At 46.8% G+C, this 25,454-nt stretch overlaps 1 protein-coding gene and 2 long non-coding RNA genes across 9 annotated transcripts; 2 read left to right on the forward strand and 1 right to left on the reverse strand.

Annotated features, from left to right (window-relative positions):
• Nucleotides 1-5,452: 5,452 nt before the first annotated feature.
• Nucleotides 5,453-9,482, reverse strand: LOC118503012. Of its 2 annotated transcripts, none has more exons than XR_004905106.1 (4): nucleotides 9,387-9,482; nucleotides 9,084-9,246; nucleotides 8,647-8,937; nucleotides 5,453-8,575 (listed from the first exon to the last, which is right to left on the reverse strand). It is a non-coding gene; the product is annotated as an uncharacterized LOC118503012 (long non-coding RNA). The 2 variants fall into 2 exon arrangements; XR_004905105.1 differs by having other exon boundaries at nucleotides 9,360-9,457.
• A 2,537-nt stretch (nucleotides 9,483-12,019) lies between these two features.
• Nucleotides 12,020-16,647, forward strand: LOC118503006 (protein mab-21). The gene is made up of 2 exons (XM_036035820.1): nucleotides 12,020-14,537; nucleotides 15,454-16,647. Exons 1-2 carry the CDS (start codon nucleotides 13,790-13,792, stop codon nucleotides 15,801-15,803), a joined length of 1,098 nt encoding a protein of 365 aa, XP_035891713.1. The 5' UTR covers nucleotides 12,020-13,789; the 3' UTR covers nucleotides 15,804-16,647.
• Nucleotides 16,648-16,926: 279 nt separating this feature from the next.
• LOC118503018 lies at nucleotides 16,927-22,105 on the forward strand. 6 transcript variants are annotated; one of them, XR_004905109.1, is made up of 5 exons: nucleotides 16,927-17,655; nucleotides 19,379-19,781; nucleotides 19,880-19,967; nucleotides 20,070-20,166; nucleotides 20,232-22,105. It is a non-coding gene; the product is annotated as an uncharacterized LOC118503018 (long non-coding RNA). The 6 variants fall into 6 exon arrangements; XR_004905112.1 differs by having other exon boundaries at nucleotides 16,928-17,655; nucleotides 20,235-22,105; XR_004905107.1 differs by having other exon boundaries at nucleotides 16,928-17,655; nucleotides 19,880-19,958.
• The last annotated feature ends 3,349 nt before the right edge of the window (nucleotides 22,106-25,454 follow it).

Consider the following 25,454-nt stretch of genomic DNA (forward strand, 5'->3'; position numbering starts at 1 on the left):
TCATCCATTAGCTCGTGGTTACTCTTTTGGTTTAAAATAGAATCATCAAATCCACAAGTGTGCTCTCCCGAGGCTTACAACTCCAAAATCTCCGGGAACTTCCTCACCAAGACCATTCCACCCCTTCAGTTCGTTCCACTCCGCTCGGTCTGATGCTGGTCTGCAAGGTCTCCCGAACAGTGAACGCGCATCATTCGCTTCCCTGTTCCAGCGCACCGACTGCAGAAGCCCCAGCAGTGCCAGGCTCCGGTTCTTCATTCTAGCCCTCGCGCCCCAGACTCGCTCGCGTTGTTGGAGTTGTTATAGCCCGCACGACGCTGATCGTTATCGTCACAGTACGGCTCCAGTTTCTCGGCCTCCGTAACCCAGACCCCAGGCCCCGTTACCATGGGCCTCATTGTTTTACAGCCATTTGCATTAAACGATCGTAAACTACGGTATTTTATTAGATAAGTTTTCGATTTATTTGTTTGCTCATGTTACGGTTGTCGTTCTCCTCTGGGGCTCGCTTTCCTTACGTCGTGCGTTCCTTGCAGTCCCGGGCACGGCTCGGAAAGGGAGAGGAAACCGAGGGCCGAGGCATCTGGTCCGGACGGTGCATCTGGCTTTTCGTCCAACGGTATCAGCTACGAATGGTTTGTAGTCATACATCTATACACATTTTATTAATTGATTTTCATTAAGTCGCATCCAGCCGAGCAGGATCACAAATCAAGCGAGAACGTACTGCTTCAGACACCTTCAGATGTAAAGTGAGCGTTCCCCGTGGTCTCATCCTCATCCCACCGTCATCTTCTCCGTTACCCAAAGTTGGTCTTTTGTTTTAAGCACACCAAGAGGAAGTTTGGTGGAGGCTGTGAGTAGGACAGCAGCACGGCAGCACAGCAGCAGCAAACGGGTTCGCGACCGGTTCCGTCCGAAAAAATGTTCCTCCCGTTGGTTTCCTCGGCACCCCATCAGGGTTTTGGGATCGAACGAAAATAGCTCCCATAATTAGCTGAGGCGCGCTTGTCACGCCTTAGGGGCCTCCGGGTCTATTGCTATGATAGTTTCCAATTAGGCTGCGGATTTCGATGAGATATCTTGAAGATATCATCGCTTGGTTGGTTTACTTTTTTCCTTCTTCCCCATATTTTCATTCTCAACAGCTTCCAACGAGAATCTCCGGACTGGAACCCCAAGTCCAGGGGGCCTTCCCGAGCAGTATCGACGATCTGTCAAACTGGCGATCCCCGGCTAACGAATCGTTCTGGCCCCAAAACCCAGCCGAATCTTGCGGGCTGAAACCGGGTGGGAATAAGCTGTTTTGCATGTTCATTTTCGTACACGGGGACGTTCCTCAGTATCATATGTCGCTTGCCGTAAGCTAATTGGGTAACTGCTCCCTCACCTTTCGTACGTTTCGCACTTCACTCACTCACGCACTATTTATTCGTTCGAGTCCTGTCGGTCGGTTCTGGACATCGTAACACACCGGCTGACCAGTTTCGAGATAAACGAGCACCTCCGACCAGGATCCATCCCACACTCGGTCGTGGCACTGGTTTAATAGCTTAATAAATGTCCTGCTTTACTTTCCCACTGTGGGCCCAGAATTCTCATTTAATGAGAGTGTGCCAGCACGCAGCGTTTGGGTCAAATTTTATGATGCACTCGATGCCGTATTCGAAGTCTCTTTAATTATAACTTCCTCAAACTGGAGATACCGGTACGCCCCAACTGGAAGATAGCGTGGCTGCTTGGCCTGCACCGCTATAAAATGGTGCACAACTAATACAATCAACTGCAAATGTCACAAACATCATTAATACGCTAATATTCGCAAGGTGAATGGCCTACCAAGACAACATTAACTTGCCTGCCATCGTATTACGCCCCATGTCCAGCAGCGTATCTGACGCACAGTCTCCTGCGTGCGTGGACATACTGCAGCAATATGTTTAGAACGCTGTTGTGTCCACTGTGTTTTTTGGAGACTAGTTTTATTTCTTCTTGTTTTGGTAATAAAAATCAAACCAAACGTAAGCGAGTCCACCTTTCGCCTATAAAAACTGTTGTTGTGGAACCCAGATTCCTCGACGCAGGAGCACTGTGTTGGAGCAAGAACAGACACATCGTAAAAAACCAATAGATACCTCCGGAAGAAGCACAATAAAACAAAATAGATTTATCGGGTTCCGTGGAAGAGAGAGAGAGGGAGATTTGCATCATTGTACGCTGGAAAGAGTGCGCGAAACCGATTAGAATTATTGGAAGCGTTCTACCAGAATGGCAGAAGAAAAGTAAGTTATAGCTGTCAGATGGAACGAGAGCTGTTGCGCTGGTCTCTGGAACGCTGCCTGTGTCTCTCTCCTTCTATAACCCGCGGTGCCAATATTCTGAGCCTTAGATATCTTTTTGTTTGATTTGCTCTCCCCAGAGGTTCAGTTGGAAAGTATTTCTTTTTCTGATGGTTTTGTTTTTTTTTATTTGCTACTACTTCCAATCGCCACGGCCCTCCACGTTATCCTCTCGTCCAAGTCCGGAAAACTGTCGTACCCTCGTACGGCGACGGCAGGTTGAGGTTATGAGATGAAGATAAGGTTCGCTTGTCGTAGATTATTCTTTTCTCGATTTTTCATCTCCCGTAGCCGGCTGCTGTCGTTGCTCCTGATGCTGCTGCTGCTGCTGCTGCTTGCTACGGTGACTACTGCCTGCTTCTCAGGCTTCCACCAGCAGCGTCTACGGAACCGCCGTAGCATCTCTGTGGTAGAGTTATCTAACCTAGGTGAGGCTGGGAAGCATGTTTTTTGGCTTCCATGTGTAAGATAACAATAAGATAATGATTGAAATCAATTCCCCTGCTTCGAGATCGAGATCGAGCGGCCCCCGCAGGTCCGGTGGTAAGAGGTGAAGTCGAACGAACATCCGTAACCGTAGTGTTGATAGGTTCGTTATTGTGTCCCATCGTTTATGGTTGATTTGATTCGAGTCCCCGCCAAACCCGTTTCCATGTCGCGTCTAAGGCGAGGGCCGTTTTCTGGACGCTCGATTGGACTAACCCGTATGCGTGTGCGTACAAACCAAATGTCGCAGACCTCTTTCGAAGGTACGCAAGCCATATGGATTTCATAGTCCAGTGACTCACCGGGTTGGGCCGGACGGTACGGTGTTGAAAAGCAACGTGCGCGACCAATCTTCCGACGACGCTTGGACACCGAGTCTACCGCGGACCTGCCGAACGCACCTACCCAACCGACCCCGGTGCGGTAGGAGCGATAGAGCGAGAAACGCCGGCGTATGCAACGAACGCCACGAACAGAGCGAACAGCGGAAAATAACGCTACCAACATAAATAAAACAGAAACCATTAGCATAATTCCATAATTTAAACTTTTCGTATTTTGTTTACCTTTTATTGTTAGCTTTGAATTGGTCGTTTAAATTAATTTACTTCCCAAAGTCAATCCTTTAATTGGACTCGTTTATATATTTATATACACACATGTGACAGCAAAACAAGCCCTCATTTATAGGAGAACCCACCGTGGCTGCGTGGAAGCGGGGTGTGTGGACGATGCGGTGCCGGTACGCGCGTGGGGCCAACCGCCGTGGAGTGCATGTTACGGGGTTACGGGGCCGTGGGTTGACAGCTACGAAACGGACAACTGTCACTGGTGAAATAAAATAATCTATAACTTTCGTTAAGTGATCAATTTCCGAGCGGACGGACAGGTTCCTATGGCTGTGGGAAGGCTGTGGTTCTCGGAATTGGGTTGTGTCTGTTAGCCGTCGTTCGTCCGGGCGTTATTATTCATTATCGTCGCGGACATACGAACTTCGGATCGAGATCAGATGATACGGAGACGGTATCGAACTCTCTTCCTTGGAGGGTAATCCAGATCAGGCGATCCTGATCGGGAAAAAAGTCCCAGGCATAGCTGAAACTAGAAATGAAATTCTTGACGTACTCACCTACCGGGTAGATGCTGGGAACGGTCCCATATAGCAGGCCCACACGCAGCCGATGTTTAACGATCCGCCAACTTGTTCTAGCGAGTGCCACACATTGTCGTCATTGTTGTGCACATTTTATTGCGAGCACTGACTGACATTAGTCTTCCCCAGGAAGACCAGCAGTAAGACCTAGTGGTTCACCCTTCACAAGTAACCTGATCCGAGCGGACCGGAGATCCGAAATCAATCCGAATCGAAATCTCTCGGAGATGTTGGACGATAGCGTGACAGCTGGCCGGTCGCGTAACCTGATGCCGTACTAGATCGCACCGAATCAGATCAGCCCGATACGGGTTGTCCCGAGCTGTGAGACGCGGATTCTCAGGAGCTCGATCCTGCTCCTGAGCAATTGCGCCCTTCAAGAGCTGATAGACGAAACTCATACCTCAAATAGCAGCAACTACCCTCTGTTCCTCCCCTATATCCGAACGATGCGTCCGATCAAGCGCATCTCAGCGGCTTTAAAAAACCCGGCATTAAAAATGATTGCATTAATCCCCAATTCCGATGGTGAATAGGTGGTCGTAAAAAACGCACACACACACACACAAGAGCGACAGGAGAGAAAGAAAAGTTAAGCCTTAATTTAAGGCGTCGCACCGCGTACTCCGAACTTGCGCGGGACATGCGCGGGTACCCGCCAATACAATATGCGGTCGATGACGCTGTCGACACGGCCATTAATCAGTGGCACCGTCAGCTTTCGGGGTCGGCAAATATGCCAAACCAGCTCCCGGAAGCCGGAACGGTACACCGGGACCGAGATGAAAGGAAGCGGGAAGAGCAAGGAAAATAAAACATACGGCGGTGCGCAAACCAACCGCCGGTGGCAAGATGGATACATTGCGCCGTCGGCAACACCCGCGGACGCGGCAAGCGTCACCGGGCGACGGTTAATGCGCGGGAGCGCTAAGCCACTTTGACATCTTAATCCTAAGTGGTATTTAAGGTTTCAAATAAAAATCATGATACAAATGTTCTCACATCGTTGCATCGTCGTGGCCGGGAGGTTCTGGCTGGCGCCCTCTGCTGTCGGAGGGGCACTGCGCCTCTTCGTTCGAGCCCTGCTGACAGCACGATCGGTTTTTAATGCGACCGCGAACAGTACCGTCGCTGACGGGGCAATTTATTTCCTATTTATTTATCACCGGAACGGCGCGGCACACCTATCTCGTTAGCAACCGTTTGGAGAATGTCTGGCAGGAGAGTCTGTAGAAGAGATCGCGCGGAGAGCGCAGAGGGCGATGTTGGGAAATTGATTCTTTATTGATGTGATGTTCTGTGTACGAAAGTATTGAGTTCCAACATTTTAACCAATAGCGCAGGATGCACATGAGGTCTTGTCTGAACTATCAAGAATCTCTCAAGATATTCTACATTCTCAAAACACGCATCAGGCTGATGTTTTGGAAGCTTTAGGGCATTACTACAAGATCCCAGACGTCGACCTATCCACTAGACTACATTCTTGAGATGCCTTGAGAATCTCTTAAGGTTGTCCGAAGAACATCTTACACAGTTGTGTCAGCATTCATGACCTCCTGTTGGTTTGAAATGGAAAACAAAAGCCATGAAGTAATTCCTCTCAAGCGAGGATCGAGCACTATCTCTCACTGCCCAACATATCTCTGAGAGTATTTTTTGTTCTTGATTTAGCCCAGTTGTGAAGCATATCAACCTCAATGACATTATAATTCATTACAACAAGATGAAGTATCACGGTTGACATCGCTACCGAGATGATTTGTTTCAAAAACGATCCTCTCACCTCCGAACTCCATGCGTCTTTGCGCACGGTACGGTAGACCTTACGCGATCGTAACCAGCACATCACTTTCATAAATCCTTCGAAATAGATTTTTAATTATTTCACTTAAATCTCTCATCCCTTCCCGTGACACACAGGGCGCGAGCTGTGTGGTGTGGTTTACCGCACGATGACGCCATTTACGTCGTGCGTTGAGGGTTTTTTTTTCAGTTCGTTCGTCCGTTTCGGTCACCGTCGTGAAGGTAGCACCGAGAACGTGACCGTGTTCTAATTCATTAGATTCCTGTCAAGGGTTTGCGCTCTGCATCCGCAGCCTTCTTGTGTAATTTGTTTCCTTCTGCTTCGTTCCTGCGTGGCATCAATTTCTCTGTGCCTGCTGTCGTGTCGTCAGGGCGCCGATATCGATCGTCCATCCATGCGTTTCGCTCACGCACGACACACGGGCTGTGCTTCGTGATCTCGAGATCACTCTGCTCATTCACGTCCGCGCCGGACGGACGGAGGCCTTACGGTTGGGCTGGGACCAACCGGCTGTCGCTTGCGGAGTGCGTCTTGAGAAAATAAAAATAATATTTACGATGATTATAAAAAGCATTAGAGGCATAAAATATTAACTTGTAGATTTTTGTTACAATTCCTCCCCGTCTAGGCCTCTATCAAACCCGAGGCCCTCGCTGCCTATCATCGTATAACTTGCCTTTCGGAACTCCCACTCCCAGCGGTGGCAGTAAACCGTAGCCCATTTGTCGGGCGTGAGATCTATTCTTAGGACCCTTTAGGATGCAAGGGCTCGTTCCCTTCGCATCTCACTCTCTCGCTCTCTCCAGCCAAGTGTTTGCCGTTGCGAGCTGGGACCATCGGGAAAACAGTCCGAGGTTCCCGGAATCGGTTACAAATGGATGGCAGAGCGAAGATTTATGCTTTGTTTGTTGAAATTGATGCAAACATTTGTCGCCTATTTCTCATGTCATGGGAGAGATCCATGGGAGAAATTGAGACGGCACCACCGCCAGCGTGCCGTTCCAGCAAACGGGGTCTTCTCTTGATCTTTCCCTTCCCCCCCCAAAAAAAGGAAGAAGCAAACACAGAAGGAAGTTGGAGCTATTTCATCGTGCTTTGTGCGGGCTGTCACAAGTTGGCCGGAAAATGAGATTCATCTCATGCGGTTAATTACTTCATCTCGTGTTTTTACTTTTTATTCCTCTTCTACGGTTCCAGCTCATTTTCCTTGGATGGGTTGGATTGGGAGTTGGCTCATTCCTACTTGTTTTTTTTTATAAGGTCGTTATCTTAATCGATCCTCACTGATACATCTGTCACGTGTAACACATCGCTAGGAATTCTGAAACCCTTCTTCGACCACAACTCCCTTTCGTATCAGGACAAAAAAGTTCAAACTCAAGCTACTTAACACTTGAGCTCCAGCAACTCTAAATCAAACTTCCTGCCGTGCTTCCCGGTGAAAGCTGACATATTGGACGGTGAAATGTTGCTCATCCACCATGTGTCTTTCCGAGTCACTTCCCGAAAGTACAGAATGGGATAAAGCAGAACAAGAGGCAAATAGAATTTGCTGGACGTATCCAACTCCTTCGGAAAGCAATCTCTCTCCGAACAGTATTCCAAAAGAACCATCCAGAAATTATGCATACTAGCAGCCCCGACGCACCAGGCTGCTGGGAAGGTGGAGTGGCGTATTTTAAGCCCAAAATAAACAGCTCCAAGCATTAACGGTGTGCCACCGACCAGAGGTTAAAACCAAAAACTGTTGCAGAAACAGATTTTTGAGATGCCAACTGCAAGTGGCAATAGCGTACCCCGGCAATGGGTAATTACCTCTGCGCACCGTGAACCGAATCCACGAACCACCACCAGCAACAGCAAATGAAGCGTTCTTTGGAATTGTTGTTTGCCTTTTTTTGTTTGTGTGTGTGTGTATGTGCATTCCCTTCTTCTGCATTTACGAGCATAATTACATTATTTGCTTTCAACAGGTCTGCGGAAATTGGGTAATTTTTGAAAAGTGGCATGCACTTAAACACACAGAACCGCCCGCTGGGGATGGTGGAAGACTTGGAGAATCGAGCGAGGGACGGGCCACCGATGCCAATCAGCGTGCAGTGCAGTGATGGTACGTTTGATCAGCGAGTGAGGACCGTTTTCGTGTGCAGGGTTACCATAGCGAGACCCTGCTTGTGGGACCCTCTTGATTTGCCGGTGGGATGAGTGTTCCTGGTGCTACCGAACTGTTGTGGTTACAGGTTTATGATTTTACCGAACCGTCCACAGCTCGCTAACGAGCAGATGATCGATGCCCGGGACCAACGAAACAAAAAAAAAAAAAAGCAGACAAGTTGCGAGCATCACCAAGGACCTCAGATAATCCACCAAACATCTGCAGACGGCCACAGCCACTTTCAACACCGAACAGGCACGACCGAAGAGTTTCCTGGAGAATTCTCTGGAGCGGTTTTTTTATGTTGTTGCATCCAGCCCGTCTGCGACAGCTAATAAGCGCATGCACTGAACTCACTTATCCGCTGTTTAACCCTTGTGTGCGATGCACCGTCCGGGTTAAGGGAGCAGCTGTTTTGACGAGTTAGCGCCACTATCGTACGAAATTGGTTGCGTTTCCCACCAGTTCGCTAGAATTGCCAAATTTCCGAAAGCTGCTTGCCCCCTTTTTTTTCGCCTGTGTGCGCGCTAATATTATAATGATCTCCTTCTTCTGCCGTTCTGTCAGATGGAGGGTTTGTTTTTTTACTTCGAGAGCCAGTGTGTATTAACGTGAATAAAAGGCGGAAAATGAAGCTGCGAGAGAGAGAGAGATAAATGGTCAATCCATTAAGGAACGTTACGAGAATGACATTTTGCACACTTACAGCTCCACTTGATGGGTCGAGGTTTATACGGGCGGCTCCAGAAGTTAAGTATCAATTATGATGAATTTATGTGATCCAGCGCTACCTGCACGTCTCATCTATCTTGCCTGAGCTTGGTGGGTAACTTTAGCGCGACCTCTCCGGAGCAGCCACACACGAATAACGAATAACTCATTGGGCCTAAATCCAACCCGTCGTCCGCCCGCAAGTATCAGCACGGCAAACCGTTTGGAGGTGTATGGTTGCGCTTGATTAATGTCCACATTTGATCCATTACTGCAGCGTGGTTTGCTTTGGAAATGGAATGTCGGTTTATTTATCGGTTGCCACATCGGGTGAAAAATAAAGCCCGAACCCCGTCCGTACTCTTCCTTCTCGGCATGAACCTCCAAAAAATCGCCTCAAATGATTCTGGCGTTCCAATCCATCTCGCTTACCCGATATGTCGGTGGCAGGTTCGGCTGCTCGTGTCCGATTATTGCCGACGGTGCGTTCCTTTCTGCCCACCGCGTAATGTGTTTTCGATGTCACGCTTTTTCATCGTCGTAAGTACCCGGTCCCGTTCCAAATGGTCTGTCAGGTGACGGACGGATGAGGATCCTTCAAACGCATGCCCAGAAGTAAACAAAACAAACAAAACACAAATCAGAACTTAAGGAAGCCTAAACAGCTTGGAAGTGATCGATTTTTTAACATCACGGATAGGCAAACACCTTCACCGGCTCGCCGCAAAAGATTACCACCGGAGGTGCTCGGAAACTCTGGACCGCGGTCCCGGGCTACGGTGAGCACGGTGCCGGGTCTAAACAAATCATCCCGAAAATCCGTCGAAGATGAGAGAAAGAGAGAGAGGTAAAAACCGGCTGCGAACGATAGGAACGGTGGATATGATTAATAAGCGAGTGTCCCATTTATTTATATTTAATAAATTATCTAGCTCTCTTCCACTCGCTCTGTCTCTCCACTGCCGAGTTTGTTCGGATGACGGGAAGTGTTTGTAGGAGTGGATGACCACGATATCCACGGAGATGGATGCTGATTCACGCATACAAGGCACGTGTGATCCGTGTCCTCCTCGTCATACACACAATCGATGCGCCGTAGTGACATTTGCCGTGCGTGCTACAAACTTGTACGCCGTATTGTTCGTTGTAAATAAATTACCCATTAATTGACGTTTGGAAATGCTGCGATTGAAATAGTGAAATAGTGAAGGTGGGTCCAGAGTGGCCCCGAGCTCTCCCCGGCAAATGCCACGAGAAATCGTTAGACAGAAAGCCACGGGGTGCAGGCGCCTTGCGTTCGGGGACTGCTGCAAGATCAAGATTGTGTGGGGCAGATTCCGTCGCCGGTGTGCGTTGGTTGAGATTTCGTAGGTAGGTTGCGCATACCACTCTTCCGAGTTGCTGTCCGGTTTATTGAGGTTCTTTTTTCCCCCCTGGTCGTTGGTGGCTGTTCGTCCAGCTGGGACACTGGCGCGGGGGAGTTTACACCGGTAACCGTTCGCTAAGCTTGGAACGTCTCGGGACGATGCTGTTTCTTTGTTAGAAAACAGCATGAGCCCCAACACCCGTGCTCCAAGTCCGCACGGTCCGCCGATACTCGCATCGCCTGATACAGAATCATTCTGTCAACGTTTTATTTTTACTGTGGCAAATGTTGCCCTGCCGTCCCGTGGCACCCTCGTCCGCGTGTGTGCGTGTTTTTATAAGCCTTCCCTCAACCCGGCCGAAGGCTGCCGGTGTCTATTAATTGGATGAAATTTGATACTTTCGCTTCGTTCCACGGGCTTCGTTTATAGGCTCCCCACCATCCACCGAGACTGACCGGCCTGTCCGAAATGGAAAGATCATCTCGATCGATTTCTCAGTGAGTAGGATTCAGTCGTTTTTTTAAGCTGTTATTTGGACTTGCTTTGTTTTTGTCTTGCTTCGTACCCTCATCCACCTTTCTTCAACTCACGGGCACACACTAGATGATACGATCGCGACACATTGACCATCCAGCGTTCGAGTTACCAAGTCGTGTAACATAACCATCGCAAGGGAGGAAGGTCTTGCTGGGCAACTCGGACAACTTCACCGGATAAAAATGGTATGTCTTGATGCCAAAAATTTTCGTTAACCTATACTTCAAATTATTTGCACAGCTCGTCAGTGAGAGGACATCTTATTTAGGAGAAAAAATTCTAGAGATTAAGCAAGGTTAAGTAGGGTCAGTAGGAGGAGGAATTTCGGACGACTCATTACAAGAAATCGTCTTAGTACTCCGACTCTTTCTGCATACAGCTTAGGCACTATAACCTTGACATACTTCACTCGGATTTTCCGCCTAATGTTTGTGAAGTCGACACAGTTAGGTTTTCTGGTAAGTCAAACCCGGCTAGACAATGCAAGTTCTGTAGAAAAATGTAGAACTACTGCCTGGATATTCAATCAAGAAATCGTCATTCACTCTTATCTGGATAAACAACGTAGAGTTCTTGGAGATGCTATTGGTGAGATTCTATACCGATCCTGGCAAGTTAAAACCGACAACACTACCTCAAACCTACCAAGTTTTTCTATACATAGGAACTACCTCACCATACACTTCGAGTCTGGATTGAAGTGTGAGTAAGTATTTACACGAGGGTCGTAAATTCCGCACACCACTAATAAGCCCATTCGAACGAGTCACACCAGCGACGGTGGTTCTATTTTCATCGCGATTGTTTTACCCATTTACGACACCCATCACACATTATTGCCAGATGCCCAGAGAGCAGCCCGGTTTAACTGCTGCTCCCCATCCGTCAACCTCACCGATCAGGAAGGTTTTAATGGTCCAATTCCAACGTCCGCGTTAGTCATCCGGCGATCGGATCACCACCTCCAGATAAAGCAACAAAAAACTGTGCCTCAGCAAGACTGTGAGATGATCTTAATTGAGGGCGGCAATTATGATAGTTTTAATTTAGGTTTGCTCTGTTTCTTACCGCCCGCTCGATGAGGTTGCAGTGTTCGGATTGGTTCTTTCCAGCGCTGTTATGTGGGAGGGTTTCTGCCTGCCTGCCTGCCTGCCCGCCTGACTGCTTTATCGTATCGCCCTTCGCAAACCCCCAAAGAGACCCAACATGGCAGACATTTTTTATCTGCGGTCTTCATTCCTTCGTGTATGTATGCGGGAAGCGCACGCAACAGCAATAAATCCTTGTTGGTGGCGATAGGAAGAAGGGGCACGTAGAGCACAACAGCAACAACAACGAAAAAATCCGTCAATGAAAAAAGGGAAACACCAAACGAAGTATATATATAAAAAAGCTACAGACACGGCAGGCTATAAATGTTGTAGCATGTGTATGAGGTGCTCCAGAGGGAACGGGGTGACGGTATGGGGGTTTGGGGTTTCGTAAAATTATTTCTTCGTTTGCTTCCGGAGAACAAACGGAGCAGTAAAATGTAGCCATAATTTCCTTCCCTAAATGTGCCATATAAAGCAGGATTTAGTGTTGCGGCAGAAATGCCGGAAGAATACAGAGTTTGGTGAGACCGTTGGATAGAGCAGGAGAAGCAGGAACACAGAGACAACGCAGTGCAAACAACTAAACAAGCAGTAGCGCGCGTGCGGTCAGTATCGTTCACTCAAAACCCAAACATCCTAACCGACCGTCGTCCCTCTTGGACGAGTAGATAGCCGGTGAGACAGACCGCAAACCAAACTATTCTACGCCGAGCAGGGAAACGGCAATACGGAGACTAGTCGAGCAACACGAACGGCAAGATAGGCGATAGAGTGAGAGCACCAAGAGCCAAGAAAAAAAAGACGTAAAAAATCGTCATCATCAACACTTTATTCAAGTTTTATCTCGCCCTCTTTAACATCTCCTTAAAGTTCGCTACCGTTTCCGTTCCTCGCTCCGTTACACCCCGGTACCGGTCACGGACCTGATCACGGAACCTCATCTCACGGAAGTTTTGGCTTTGAGGTTGGGCCAGATAGTTTCCCCTCTCGGGTGTAGTCTGAAGATTCGTTGCAGTCAGTTCCAACCTGCAGCATCCATTTTTCAATGGACAGGGGTTAAGACGAGAATCTTGGTGGAGTTCATTACAGTGCCCTGCAACTGGGAGGCTACTGAGCTAGTTTTGGGGTTCCAGCTATTGTTGCTGATGTTAACGCAAAGCAGAGATTCATCCGGATGGTGATGAAACTTGTCGCTCACTGTACATCGCGTTGGTAGTGGTAGTGGTCCTGTTCATCTTCAACCCTCAATGCTATCCCACAGAGTGGGGTAAGTTGGTTCAACACTGCCGAACAATGTAGGGCCGCGATGGTGGAAGAAATCGCGTCCAACCCTAAGTAGGCGTGGCCTCTCCAACGGAATGAACACCGGCCGTATATCCTTGCCATGCTGGGCGAGCATAAACACGCACCCCGCGTTTAAAACACACACACGCACGCATCGGGTTGGTGCGTAGCTGGTCCACGAATCGTAGACCGCGAACCGCGAACCGTTGACGGCGACAGCGTTTTCGCTGCACGCAACCGCAACGAACACGACGTCGTCAGTAACGTTCGAGTAGTTGCCGGGTACGCAGGGTCGGTCGAATTCCGTCGGTACTGTGCCGTCGTTGAGCTCGTGCGGGAAAGAAACGGATTGGGCCCGGGTGATGTTGCGTCGACAGTTGCGGACATAGTTGTGGTGCGATCTCAGGATTAGATCTTCGGATTTGTTTTTGTTTTGTTTCAACCTCCGACCAGTGGTTCGAAGTGTGTGGGAGTTTGTGAGTGAGTGGAAAGCCAAAACAGAAGAGGTGTTGTTAGTCCTGAACAAAGTGTTGTTTGCGTTATTCCTGCAGAGGAAGATAGTGCCGGCTCTAGCTGGGTCGTGCAGTGCAGAACACGTGACAACTGTGTCTCCTGTATCATCTATATCAAGACCTCCAATCAAGCCTATCAACCAAATTCGCTACCACCTCCATGTGTTGCCGTGTCCGCACCGAGCTCGTCAGAACTTTCGACGAGTGTTCTTAGGGTCAAAAGTGATTAAGATACCACGGCCCCTAACTCCAAGTGCCGCTCGGTATTCTCCTTCGCGCGTGTTTGTGTGTCTGAGTGTGTGTGTGCTCCAGTGCTAGCTTAGTTTTGTGTCAAACCTGCCAAAATGCTCGTTCCGCCCGAGATGATAGCGGTCCAGTCGAAACTTATCTACCAGATGAACAAATACTGTGCCGACCGGGTCCAGGCCCGGAAAGCTCAAATACACAAAACCATCCAGGAGGTGTGCCGGGTGGTGCAGGACGTGCTGAAGGAGGTGGAAGTGCAGGAACCACGCTTCATCTCGTCGCTCAACGATTACAACGGGCGGTACGATGGGCTCGAGGTCGTGTCGCCGACGGAGTTCGAAATCATCATCTACCTCAATCAAATGGGCGTGCTAAACTTCGTCGACGACGGTACACTGCCCGGGTGCGCCGTGCTGAAGCTGAGCGACGGCCGCAAACGGTCCATGTCGCTGTGGGTCGAGTTTATCACCGCGTCCGGTTACCTGTCCGCCCGGAAGATCCGGTCCCGCTTCCAGACGCTGGTCGCGCAAGCCTGTGATAAGTGTTCGTACCGCGACTCGGTGAAAATGATTGCCGACACGACCGAGGTGAAGCTGCGGATTCGCGAGCGCATCATCGTGCAGATAACGCCCGCCTTCAAGTGTGCCGGTCTCTGGCCACGGTCCGCCTCGCACTGGCCCCTGCCCCAGATACCGTGGCCCCATCCGAACATCGTGTCCGAGGTGAAGACGGAAGGTTTCGACATGCTGTCGAAGGAGTGTATCGCACTGCAGGGGAAGAACTCGGCGATGGAGGGTGATGCCTGGGTGCTCAGTTTTACCGAGGCCGAAAACAAGCTGCTACAAGGTACCTAACTACAGCCGAATGCATGCGAACTCGTGCATTGCTTTAGAACAAATTTTTATTTTACTATCCTTCAAAAACCCATGCGCCTCTAGAACACCTATAAAAGCCCCAATAAATTACAAAGCGTGCCATAAAACAGGTACACTAACATTGCTAGACCAAAAACAAACCATCAAAGATTAACCTCCTCTAATGGATGTAGAGCATTAATTGCAAAAGCAATCAGTTGCTTCCCTTACGGTAGCAAACACCTTCCGGGCCCCTCACAGGGCAAACCTCGCACCACAGAACTAGCTTCACATAATGCGTCTTAATATCGACATAAAAGCGGTCCATCACGGTAAAAGCGCGATCGCCTGTAGCACAGCTCCCGTCGTTACGCGCTTAACGTTCGTATCCACATTAAGATATCCGGAGCGCATTATCGTGGCCCAACCGAGCTGGGCCATCCGTTCGGCTGATAGTGGCAAATGGATAGTTTGAAGATTATTTTAAACGAGGACGGTTCACTTTCTAGGAGCGCTGGAAAGATTTATGGCCCGAAGAAGACGAGCGATCTTGATGTTGGCTGTGGCGTTTTGTGTCTTTCTTAGCTCAAGAGAGGACTCATTAGAAATATCACTCAGAATGATAATTCGTGATGAGAGTCGTTAGATTTGATAGATTCTCACGAACGAAAGCAGTTTGACAGATAGTTTTATCGCTTTTCTGACAGTTGTGAACTATCCTGAGCATGTGTCGATCAACTTGTCTAGTGTTTCTGTGCTTGGGCAGATTTGTTGGAGCGTAAGGATCTCTAGCAGTCCAATATAAGGCATCATTTAGCATTCACAATCTAGTTTCGCACTGCACAATAGCTTTAAACGATGCAAACTCTCTCCCAACACTAATCCGGTGTGCAATGCATTTATCGCAGGTGGCTGTCGAAGGCGGTGCCTCAGCATCCTGAAGACGTTGCGCGACCGGCACCTCGACCTACCCGGCAACCCGGTCACCTCGTACGTGATGAAGACGCTGCTGCTGTACGAGTGCGAGAAGCATCCGCGCGAGATGGAATGGGACGAGAACTGTATGGGCGACCGTATCAACGGCATCTTTCTGCAGCTGATCTCCTGCCTCCAGTGTCGCCGGTGTCCGCACTACTTCCTGCCAAACATGGACCTGTTCAAGGGCAAGTCGCCCGGTGCGCTCGAGAACGCATCCAAGCAGGTCTGGCGGTTGACGCGGATCATGCTCACGAACTCGCGGTGCCTCGAGGAGCTGTAAGGCGCACCGGCAGGACAGGCACTCTAGGCTAAGCAATGTGGTAGGTAGGGAGGGACCGGTGCAAAAGCGTATGGCGTAATCGCCTCGCCATGTCCAGAGGGCGAGATAGAGAGAGAGAGAGGGAAATAGAGAGAGCGAGAGAGAATCCTTACGTACTACTAACTCTAGCGAGGTACTAAATTATTATGCACGTATACTATATACACTAAGCTAGTTCGTCGATAACTTATGTCTTAAAGGTGTTTTAATCTACTAAAAACAATCTGGATCCATTGTCTGGATCCGCATCGCGACAAGAGAAAGTTCCACAGTTAGATCAATTTTGTTTTCTCAAGCTCCTTTTCCATGTTACATGATGCTTCATCTGACGTTTTCAGTTTGACAGATCGAACCAAACCGAAGCATAGTAAACATTAAGCTAGAGCTTACTGGACACATAGCTAGTAATGTCAGAAAGGGTATGTGTGTGTGTTTTTTTTTTCTCTTTTTACATGGCTTACGTTCCTTTTTCTCTCGCAATCTTTCCACCACCGTGTTGGAAAGATTGCAAGGTGCATCACAGATCACACTGTAGTACAACCGGCAGTCCGGGGTTCGCTGGGTCGCAGTACGCAAAATCAGAATCAAATCTACTAGAATGTAAGGCGAAAGGCGACTCTACCGTTGTTTCGTGAACGATTGCAACCGACGCGGTATGCGAAAAAAGCAAAACACAAATCGTTGTGAAATTCACAATCGTGCATGGGAAGATATTAAAATAGACAAAATGGTAAACAAACACTACAATTTAAAATAAACGATTCAAATACCTTTTTTTTCATGTGCAAAACAAAAACCAAAAAAAGGTTAAAGAAACGGTGGTCGATTGCGTTGTTTTTTGTTTTTAGGGGGTTATGAAAATCGAGATGAGAATTTAAGGTGCTAAACAGTTTCTTCCGAGAGCAGAAAAATATTGATTTTCTCTGTCAAATTTCTACTCTCCGAAGATCTAATAAAAAAATTATTTACAGCAGGACTCAATAAGCCGGATATCGAATCTCGTCTGGATCGTCTCGATGTGTGCAGTACTGTGACTGTCACGCTACGCGAACAATCCAATCATAGAAGCCATAGATATTGGCAGGACCTCTTGAGGACTTGAAGCTCCACTAGAGCTCTTGAGCCTAGATGGACTATTATACCTCTTTAGGACCTAAGAAGTGAGCAAAGCGTGCGTGTGTGTGTGATTGTGTGAGTGCAAGTGTGTTTCATCCCCCCAAAAAGTCAAACCAAAGTGTCAAACTCCTCTACCCTAAACAAACACCGTTCAGCAATGTTTGTGAACCAAAACAAAACAACAAATAGTCCATTCAAGACAATTATCCGTTTTGTCTGTTCGAATCATCGCAAATAATGTGCTGTTCTGCAAAGAAAGAGCAACATTTACCACATAAGTTTTGATGCGTTTTTTTTTGTTGTTGCTGTTGATCAGTTTTCATTGCGTTTGGACGTTTGTTTTTCTGTCAACACGCTTATCGGTGTCCGTTATCGGACGGTGTGGTGTCGCTTGTACGAAGGAAAACAGACAAACCAAAATAAAATTCTGATACACGCGCCCGTTTCTGTGTGTGATGCACATCTTCCAACAGGTACCTTTTTTCGAACTGCAATATTATAATCGGACGGGCTAATAACCGTCTATGCAACGGGTTGAAGAGCGCTCGAGCGCCCGACGTGCGGCAATAAACGCTGACAGCTTCAACGGCCGTACAAACCAATTTACGATTATTGGGCTCATAATTTCTCGTGGTTCGGGCCGGGCCAGCCGTGCGTTAAAGGCGTTAGGCGTTGTGCCGTTTGCTGGCTTGCTGAGGTGAATATTCCTGATGAAGCAGAACACCGAGCGAGCGGGAGAGAGAGAGAGAGAAATGCACAGCAGGTATCGGGATACGTGCGCCTAATCGGAGTGGTTCTCGATTAAAACTCGATATTCAAATCGGTGAAAGGTGTCCACCGGGTTTTGGCTGATTCGAAACCGCTCAAAGCAAAGAACAGCAGTAAGCAGGAAAGAATGTTTTGGGCCATCCTTCGCTAATAAAATGCTTAATCGGAAAGCGAACAATGTTAACACGCACTTTCGCCATATTCGTCCGCGTGTGGCGCGCGCGTTCCACTTCATGTGCGGTTCTCGCAGTTATCGTTCCCGTGTGTGCGGAAACGGATCCTTAACGCAAAAAAAAATGAAGAAGAACAGCACGCAAATCGTCTTACAGCCGTTGGATGTTGGAAAGCAGGTGGGAAGCCGAGCGGGGCAGAGCTCGCCGTACCACGATTCCACACCCGGGGCACGTCAACGTCAGCGGACCTGCCATTATTCGACGCGAAGTTCATTTTAAATCAGCAAACTGCAATTTGATATGGCAGGTAAAAGGGATGTGTACCGTCGTCTTCGTCTGCTTCCACTTCCAACGTGCTATAAGGTTTGATCCACACACACACACATTCAGGATAATGCTCCTGAAACGAGCAGCAATCAGAGTGTGGGTTTAGTTTTAGGCAGGCGCTCGGGATTTCGTTTTGTTCGTGTCTGTGTATGCACACAGAGAGCGACAAATTTTCCATCCCCCATTTATTACACCGGTCTGTACAGCGAAAAATAAACACTGGCCCAAAACAAAAGAAACTACAACAACAACAAAAAAACGCGGATTACCGGGGGGGAAACAAACAATAATGAACCGGTAACAAAAGGGCGGAATCTTCGATCGGAGCTAAATATCATATTTCCCACTGCAGCCTGTTGTATTGCATTTGTCTCTCCGATCAAACCCTGTAGCTGGTAGAATATGTACGCTCTCTAGCGTTTGATTGGTGTAGTGTTGCTCGTAGCGCGGTTGTTAAAACGCTCCACCGGTACCGAAAGAGCAAGGATTCAAATCTTATCCCAAGCCCCGGGCACTTCTTACTTCGCTGGGCAATTGTTATCCTTTATCCAGAAATAACGTGCCTTATAGTAGAGGTGTTATACTACTACTTGGGCTTCTTACTTCGCTGGACAAAATTTGTATCCTTTATATCCGCAAAAATAGTGCGCTTTTATAGCATGTGTATACACTTGGGCCTTCAGTGGTTCCTTGGACGGATGAGTTTGTTACTACTCCACTACTAACTCCGTCTTGACTACAATATATATGATTGAGTAAGTAAGTAAGGCAGAGGCTCTCCGACGCAAGTTCTATCAGTTGTGGAAAAGTCGTCTCTCTCTCTTCAATCGACGACGCGTTTACCGCACCCAGAGTAGTAGACCTAGAAGATTTCCGATGTTTAATTCGTTCCACCGTTTTTTTGTCCATCACTGCTCTGATTCAACTGATAACACTGTAATATTGAGTATGTACTTAAAGAAAGCATGGTAAGAAAGACATCAGTCAGATGTATAAATCACTCTTAGAATCTCCTCTATAAGAATTCATTAAAAAATCTAACTTCCATTCACTTTTAAATGCCTAACTCGACGTTAAAGTGCCGCGGCTCTACACACCGCAGTATCTTCATCCGGCTACCTTTTATTTCCCACGTTCGAATATTCCCTCCAGCACCTGGAGCATAACAACAGCACGAAAAACAAACAGATAGGTTTGGGCGGATAAGGAAGACACCCATAAAGCACGCACGCGAATGGTTTGGCGACGGGATCGATTTATGAACCATTAATCAGCCAGGTGGGACAAACATCATGATCATGATCATTCATGATTATGGTCATCTTACTCGTTAAATAAACGGCCCACGAAACGAAAGTAACCAAAACAAAAAAACGAAACGCAAAGCCACGAGAAAACCAGTGAAACCCGAGAGGAACTAAAACAAAAGATCAAGCACATGGTTGGACATACTTCATCTTCTGTTCTGTCGTGTCCCGTGGTTCGGTACGGCTGTAAGACGATCCCACCGATAACCCAAAAACTCAAATCGACACTAAAAACAATTAAGCAAAAGGTAAGGGTGTCACCGTATGCCACCCACAATCACACAACTCAACGATGTAAACACGCACTGCCCACGCTGATTTCGTTTGTCTTGGATTTATGCTTTAGTGGCAAGATGTTCAACCCGGCTGTGGAGATGATTTAGATGTACTCTGCCTATCGAGCGCTAGTGTCTGCTGATGTGAGTGTATGTAAGGTATCGAGAGTGCCTTATGCGCAACTTCAACACTGACAGTTTGGTATAGTGCGCTTGCCTACTAGCTGTCAAAATGCATTGATTTTGATCATTTGTTTCCAGGTGGTTGGATCATCTACTTCGCAGCAAACGTCACTGTACACAGGTTTGAGCTCCATATCTGAGGACTCATGGGCGACTTGTATAGCCGGTGCTGAATGTAAGTTGCAATCAACTTCTGCCTATCAGTCTGATAGATCCTACCATTACTTGGCTCACCCTTAGCAGCAGAATCTTCTGCCACCGATCCCACAGCTTCAGACATCCTCACCGCCTAAGCTAAGCCGTCGATCCGATAGGTCTTATTTCAACGCTAGCGCATAAATATACATTAATGATGTGAAACACGAACTGGGCGACCCCGCAGGGAACGCACGCGCACCGACGCCGAACACGATGGGAATGAAAATCAATAATGAAAACCGCACCCCGCCCACTGGTGGCCACCGTTTTCCTGGTAACCGGGTCCTCCCGCAGCCTCCAGCCTCCAGGGCGAGGCTTCCTGCTGCCGTTGCGCTGCATGTATCGTAATTCCCATCGCCTACCCGTCTGATCCGAGCGTTGGACCAAAAATTGGTGAATTTATCTCCCCCGGAGAGTTTTTTTCTTTCTGTTGTTTCATTTAGATTTTTCTTTCATGCTGCGTATCATTTACAACCTTCTCCTTAATACTACTTAGAAAGCAAACAAACGAACCACACATCATTGCTTGCCATGTGACAATCGCTTGATGCTTACTCCCGTTCCTTCTAATCTATCGCCGAAGCCTTTGCGATGCCGGATTTTTGACACGCAAGTGAAGAAAAGCCGAGAAAGCAGCAACGAGAAGTAAAACATCCATTTATTAACATCCGACAAGAACAACACAACGTTACAAGCACGTCAATATGAAAACATGATAATTTCCTAATTTATTGCCACTATAAATTTTAGCGTTTAAAGTAAATATAGCAGACGCATTACGGTGGTTGTGTGAAGTAGCGACGAGGGTACGGCGAGGGACTGCCTCCTTTATCTGGTAGACTTGAAAGACTTCCAATAAACACCTGAAGCATGAATTAATAACATTAAAAACCTGACAACGAGAGAGAGAGAGAGAGAGAGAGAGAGAGAGAGAGAGATGAGTGGGAGAATTGACACAGAGAACAGCAAGAAGAATCCATGGGCAGAAGAAAACCCCGAAAGAAATTTAAATGAATTGATGGTAGAGAGATTTGAAAGATTTGATAGCGATTCGTGGTTCCTCATTGTGGTGCCTTTTTTGTCAACGGAAAGGTTCGATTTTATTGTCTTTCCCACCGCAGCCTCCGACTTGCGGAGCTGACCGGAAGAGCTGATTTTTTTGTTTTTGTCCCCTTTTTGCAATGTGGTCCACGAAATTCGCACGAAATAGCCGGAACCGGTTCACATTTTTACAGTGCGTTTAGTATTATTGCTTCATTTCGTTCTCTCTTCATTGCCCAGCTTGCTGTGTGTGTTTTTGCAATAGAGTTTGCTTATTAATATTTAACAACGCGAACTAATTACGAGCGCATGCGGCTGCATTCCACAGGCGCAGGTCATCAACACAAAAATGTACCGCCAAACCCTTCGATGCACTTTCAAGAGGAAGCTTTTATTTCACTTTTCACCAAGCGTAAGTGGATGGTCCAGATAGGGTACTCGGTATACGCACTGGTTATTCGATGCGAAACGGGATACTACACACTGGCCGGTAATCGAATCATGATATTTGCTCTCGGTTTTATATCGTGCGCGCTTCGATAAGAGTAGAGTGATTAAAGAGAGAGTGAGAGAGAGAAAGAAATAAAGAGAGGGATTTTATTATATATTTTTTTTTTTTGAGAAATGCTCTCCAAACGACAAATCAGTATAAATGTCCCCTACGTCGTCAGCTCTGATCTGCGGAAAACACTGCGCTGTACTTCCTATGTATGTATGTAGTCATTTTTCCAGGTGTTAGAATAACTCAAGGAGGCGTATTACTACAAGCTTACTTACTGATCAGATGCTACAACCGCTCCCAAGACCTTCATCTGCTGAAGTTCCTCTACCAACTCTATAAGCCTTCTGGTAGGCGCATCAACGTCATTACTCGACCTCGATTTGATTCTATCACACCTCCTCTGTCCATCAGCACAGCCTAAAAGACTTTACAGACTTCGTTGACTGCATGAAAGTCAAAGCCTTGGAGGACTACAAAACTGTGATCTACAGTCTCAAGAGGACATGACAGTTACATTAAAATGAGAATATCTCGAGTAATCCTCGAAGCTTGCTGTGCATTGAAGAGTTAATTGAAACATCGCCCCATCTCACACGTGTGTGTAACCTTTACCGATCTTTCAATCAATTCACACACAGATACATTCCCTCCCTCTCACTCTCCCTCTCTCTCTCTCTCTCTCTCTCTTCCGCCTCTATAGATCACGAAATCAAATAATTAAAACCTTCTCCGGTCGAACCGGTCGCACCCCGAGGCCCTAATTATGATGTTGAAAGACGACAAAACAGTCATTTCTTCGCGCGTTCCGCGTGCGTTCTAATTGCGTGCCTTTCCTTTCTCCACCCTCTCCCCAATCACATGTAAACACTTGTGCGAAAAGGATGCTGCCAGGATGCCTCCGGGCCGGTACGATGCCCATGTTTAACACATGTTTCATTAGGCGTCCGGAATACTAACAGCCAGAACGTTTTGCTTTCCGAACGTCAAAAGGTGACGATGATCAGGCCCGCCAATGGACCTCGACGCCCGGTAAACCAAAAAAGGTGGTAGAAATAACAGTGGGAAAAGAAAACGCCCTGACGGAGAGGGGAAAAAAAGTAGCGCAATGAAGCCATCCGCCACAAGGTGCGTCCGCGAATTTTTCTCGTCCGGCCCGCGGACCCATCACGGGCACAAACTTGCCAAATTTATGAGCTTGATGATGGCCCCGGTGAAGGTCTATAAAATTAATAAACATAAGCACTGGGCTAGCGTGTGTGTGTGTCAATATGCACGTTAGAGTGGGTTTGAATACTTCTGATTTTTATCTTCACTAAGGTCAGGTTGCTTTGCCATTTCTTGGCGTTCGATTATTGGGTGTGTTTGTTTGTTTAAGTGTTTTGTTCACACGCTTCTGGGCCAAATGATTTGTTGCAATTTTTAGTTTCATTTTCTCCTTTTTGTGTTTAATTTTTTCATTTCTTTATTGAATATTTGTTTTCCTTTTCTTGTTTATTTTCTTGTTCTTTTTACCATGATACAATTTTTTTGTCTTCTAGTTTATTTTCACTTTCTTTTCTTTTTCTTTTTGCTTTTCTATCTTTACTTTAATATTTTTCTTCATTTTGTTCTACTTCATTTGTTATTTCTATGTCTTTCTTACTTTATTAATCAAACATTTCTTCTCTTGTTCTGTTCTCTTCTCGCTGTGACTCTTTTCTCTTGCCTGCTTACCATCTATTTTCGTGTTAGGACATCACGTAGCCACCTTCAGTATGCACCACGCGTCATCGGGATATCAATAAAATTATTAAATGTAACCGACTCGCGGCAGTACGCGCACAAACTTGCTGATGAGCTTCAAATATTGTTTTTTTTTTGCCTTCTGCTTACGTTTGTGCTCACCTGCGTGGCACGGTAACCAGTGTGTGTTTCGTCGGTCGATTAAAATGTGATAACTTGCGCCTGTCCGGTCGCATACAAAGTTTCGCACGTATGATGGATGTCCCAGTGGCTTGATGCAGAATGTCATACGTTCGCAGGCACGTTCCACTGCTTGCCGATTGTTGTGTGCTGCTTTGCCTTATCAAGCTGTGCATCAACATTTATTTGCAGTTTTTGCTTAAGTAATTCCGTTTTTAGGCTATAAACAATTTCATTTTAAATTATTTTATTTTTAGTTTTATTACTGAAGTATGGCAACTATAAAGCACTTTACTAAATTTTATTTTTTACTGCAAAATTTGCTTTCTCCCAACTCGCAGCTTGTGGCAAATTCTCGACCACAAAGCTGATTCCCGATGCAGCTCACAGTCTGCTTTGGCTCTGGCTTACAGTCACAATTCTGCACCGATCTCTTCTCTGTATTGTCATTTTAATAACTCTCGCACGGGGTTTTTGTTTCTTTAGTTTCTGATTTCTTCTTTCCACAGCAACCTGTACCACGTTACGGTTGTGGTTTTTGCTGATTTTTGCTCCCCCCTCATTGTTTTCCATCTGTCGGTTACTTTTATTATTATTTAAAAATAATCGCATCGCAAACTCCTAAATGTATGCAATTGCAAGCAAATGGAATTTAAATAAACCAAAATGCAATACAAATAATCGTTTTTCTGGATGCATTTTTGTATGGTTTGCATTACTCGTGCATTCTTCCCTTCCCTCCCCTTCCCATTTCCTTCTACCGTTCATTTGTCTTTAACCAACCCTGTGAAAATGTTCACGAAAGGGGGTGGTTGTGATATATTTTGAGGATTGAAGTGAGACTGTGTGCACTCGTATCGCTGGTCGGTTTGCAACTGTGTATTCGTTTGTCCATAATGATTTACATGTAATTCGAGTAGTTCGTGTAAGTGTATAACAGTCGAGTAGTCCTAATCTTAATCCTTAATTGTCTACTGTTTAATTCGTGAAATTTAAATGCATGCTCGAAAATTGTAATATTAAATCCTGTAGTTCAAATGCATGCAAGATTATATAATTATTCTAATTCCCACATTCCCGGCCACCAAAGAAGGAACTTCTTTAAATTTCATGCAAATGTGAATTCAAAACTAATCGTGTACTCCTGACGCAATGCTTATCTCCTATCTGCCTGTTATCATGTGTGTGTGTGTGTATATGTGGGTGCGTGTGGGCGTGTGTTTGTTTATCTTGATCCGTGATTGACACTTGTGAATGTAAACAATGTAGCGTGGTTTACAAGTGCGCATTAATCAGTGCATGTGGTTTCCGTGGTTTCAAGATGACTTAGCGGGTCTGGATTTGGTAGAACAGCTAGACGATTAGCTGCGCGGACGATATGCTTCCCTGAAGCAGTGCGCAGTGTAACAACGCGAACTACCCCGTCCTTTCCTGGATGTACTGCAACGATGCGCCCCATGGGCCAAGAGGTAGGATGAACATTGTCTTCCTTAATAATCACCAATTGATTTTGTTGTAGGACGGCTGCTTTACCGGAACAATATTTGGCCCGGGCTTGTAACTGTTGCAGATACTCCGGATACCATCGGGCCCAAATCGATTGGAGATGTTTTTGTACCAATTGGTATTCCTTCAGGTGATTGCTCGGCGTATTGGTGTAATCGATGTCTGGTACCGCTTGCATATTGCCACCGACAAGGAAGTGGCCCGGTGTCAGTGGTTCTAAATCACACGGCTCATCGGATAAAGGTGTTATTGGCCGTGAATTTAAACATTGCTCTACCTGGGCAAGCAAGGTAAGCATGTTCTCCTGCGTGATG

The sequence above is a fragment of the Anopheles stephensi genome, chromosome X (assembly GCF_013141755.1).
Source record: "Anopheles stephensi strain Indian chromosome X, UCI_ANSTEP_V1.0, whole genome shotgun sequence".
Lineage (NCBI taxonomy): Eukaryota > Metazoa > Arthropoda > Insecta > Diptera > Culicidae > Anopheles > Anopheles stephensi.

Excerpts from the sequence above, each read along its gene's own strand:
- LOC118503006 (XM_036035820.1), top strand. The coding sequence starts at position 13,790 with ATGCTCGTTCCGCCCGAGATGATAGCGGTCCAGTCGAAACTTATCTAC. Across the intron at positions 14,538-15,453 it reads CGAAAACAAGCTGCTACAAG|GTGGCTGTCGAAGGCGGTGC; the intron begins GTACCTAACTAC and ends CATTTATCGCAG.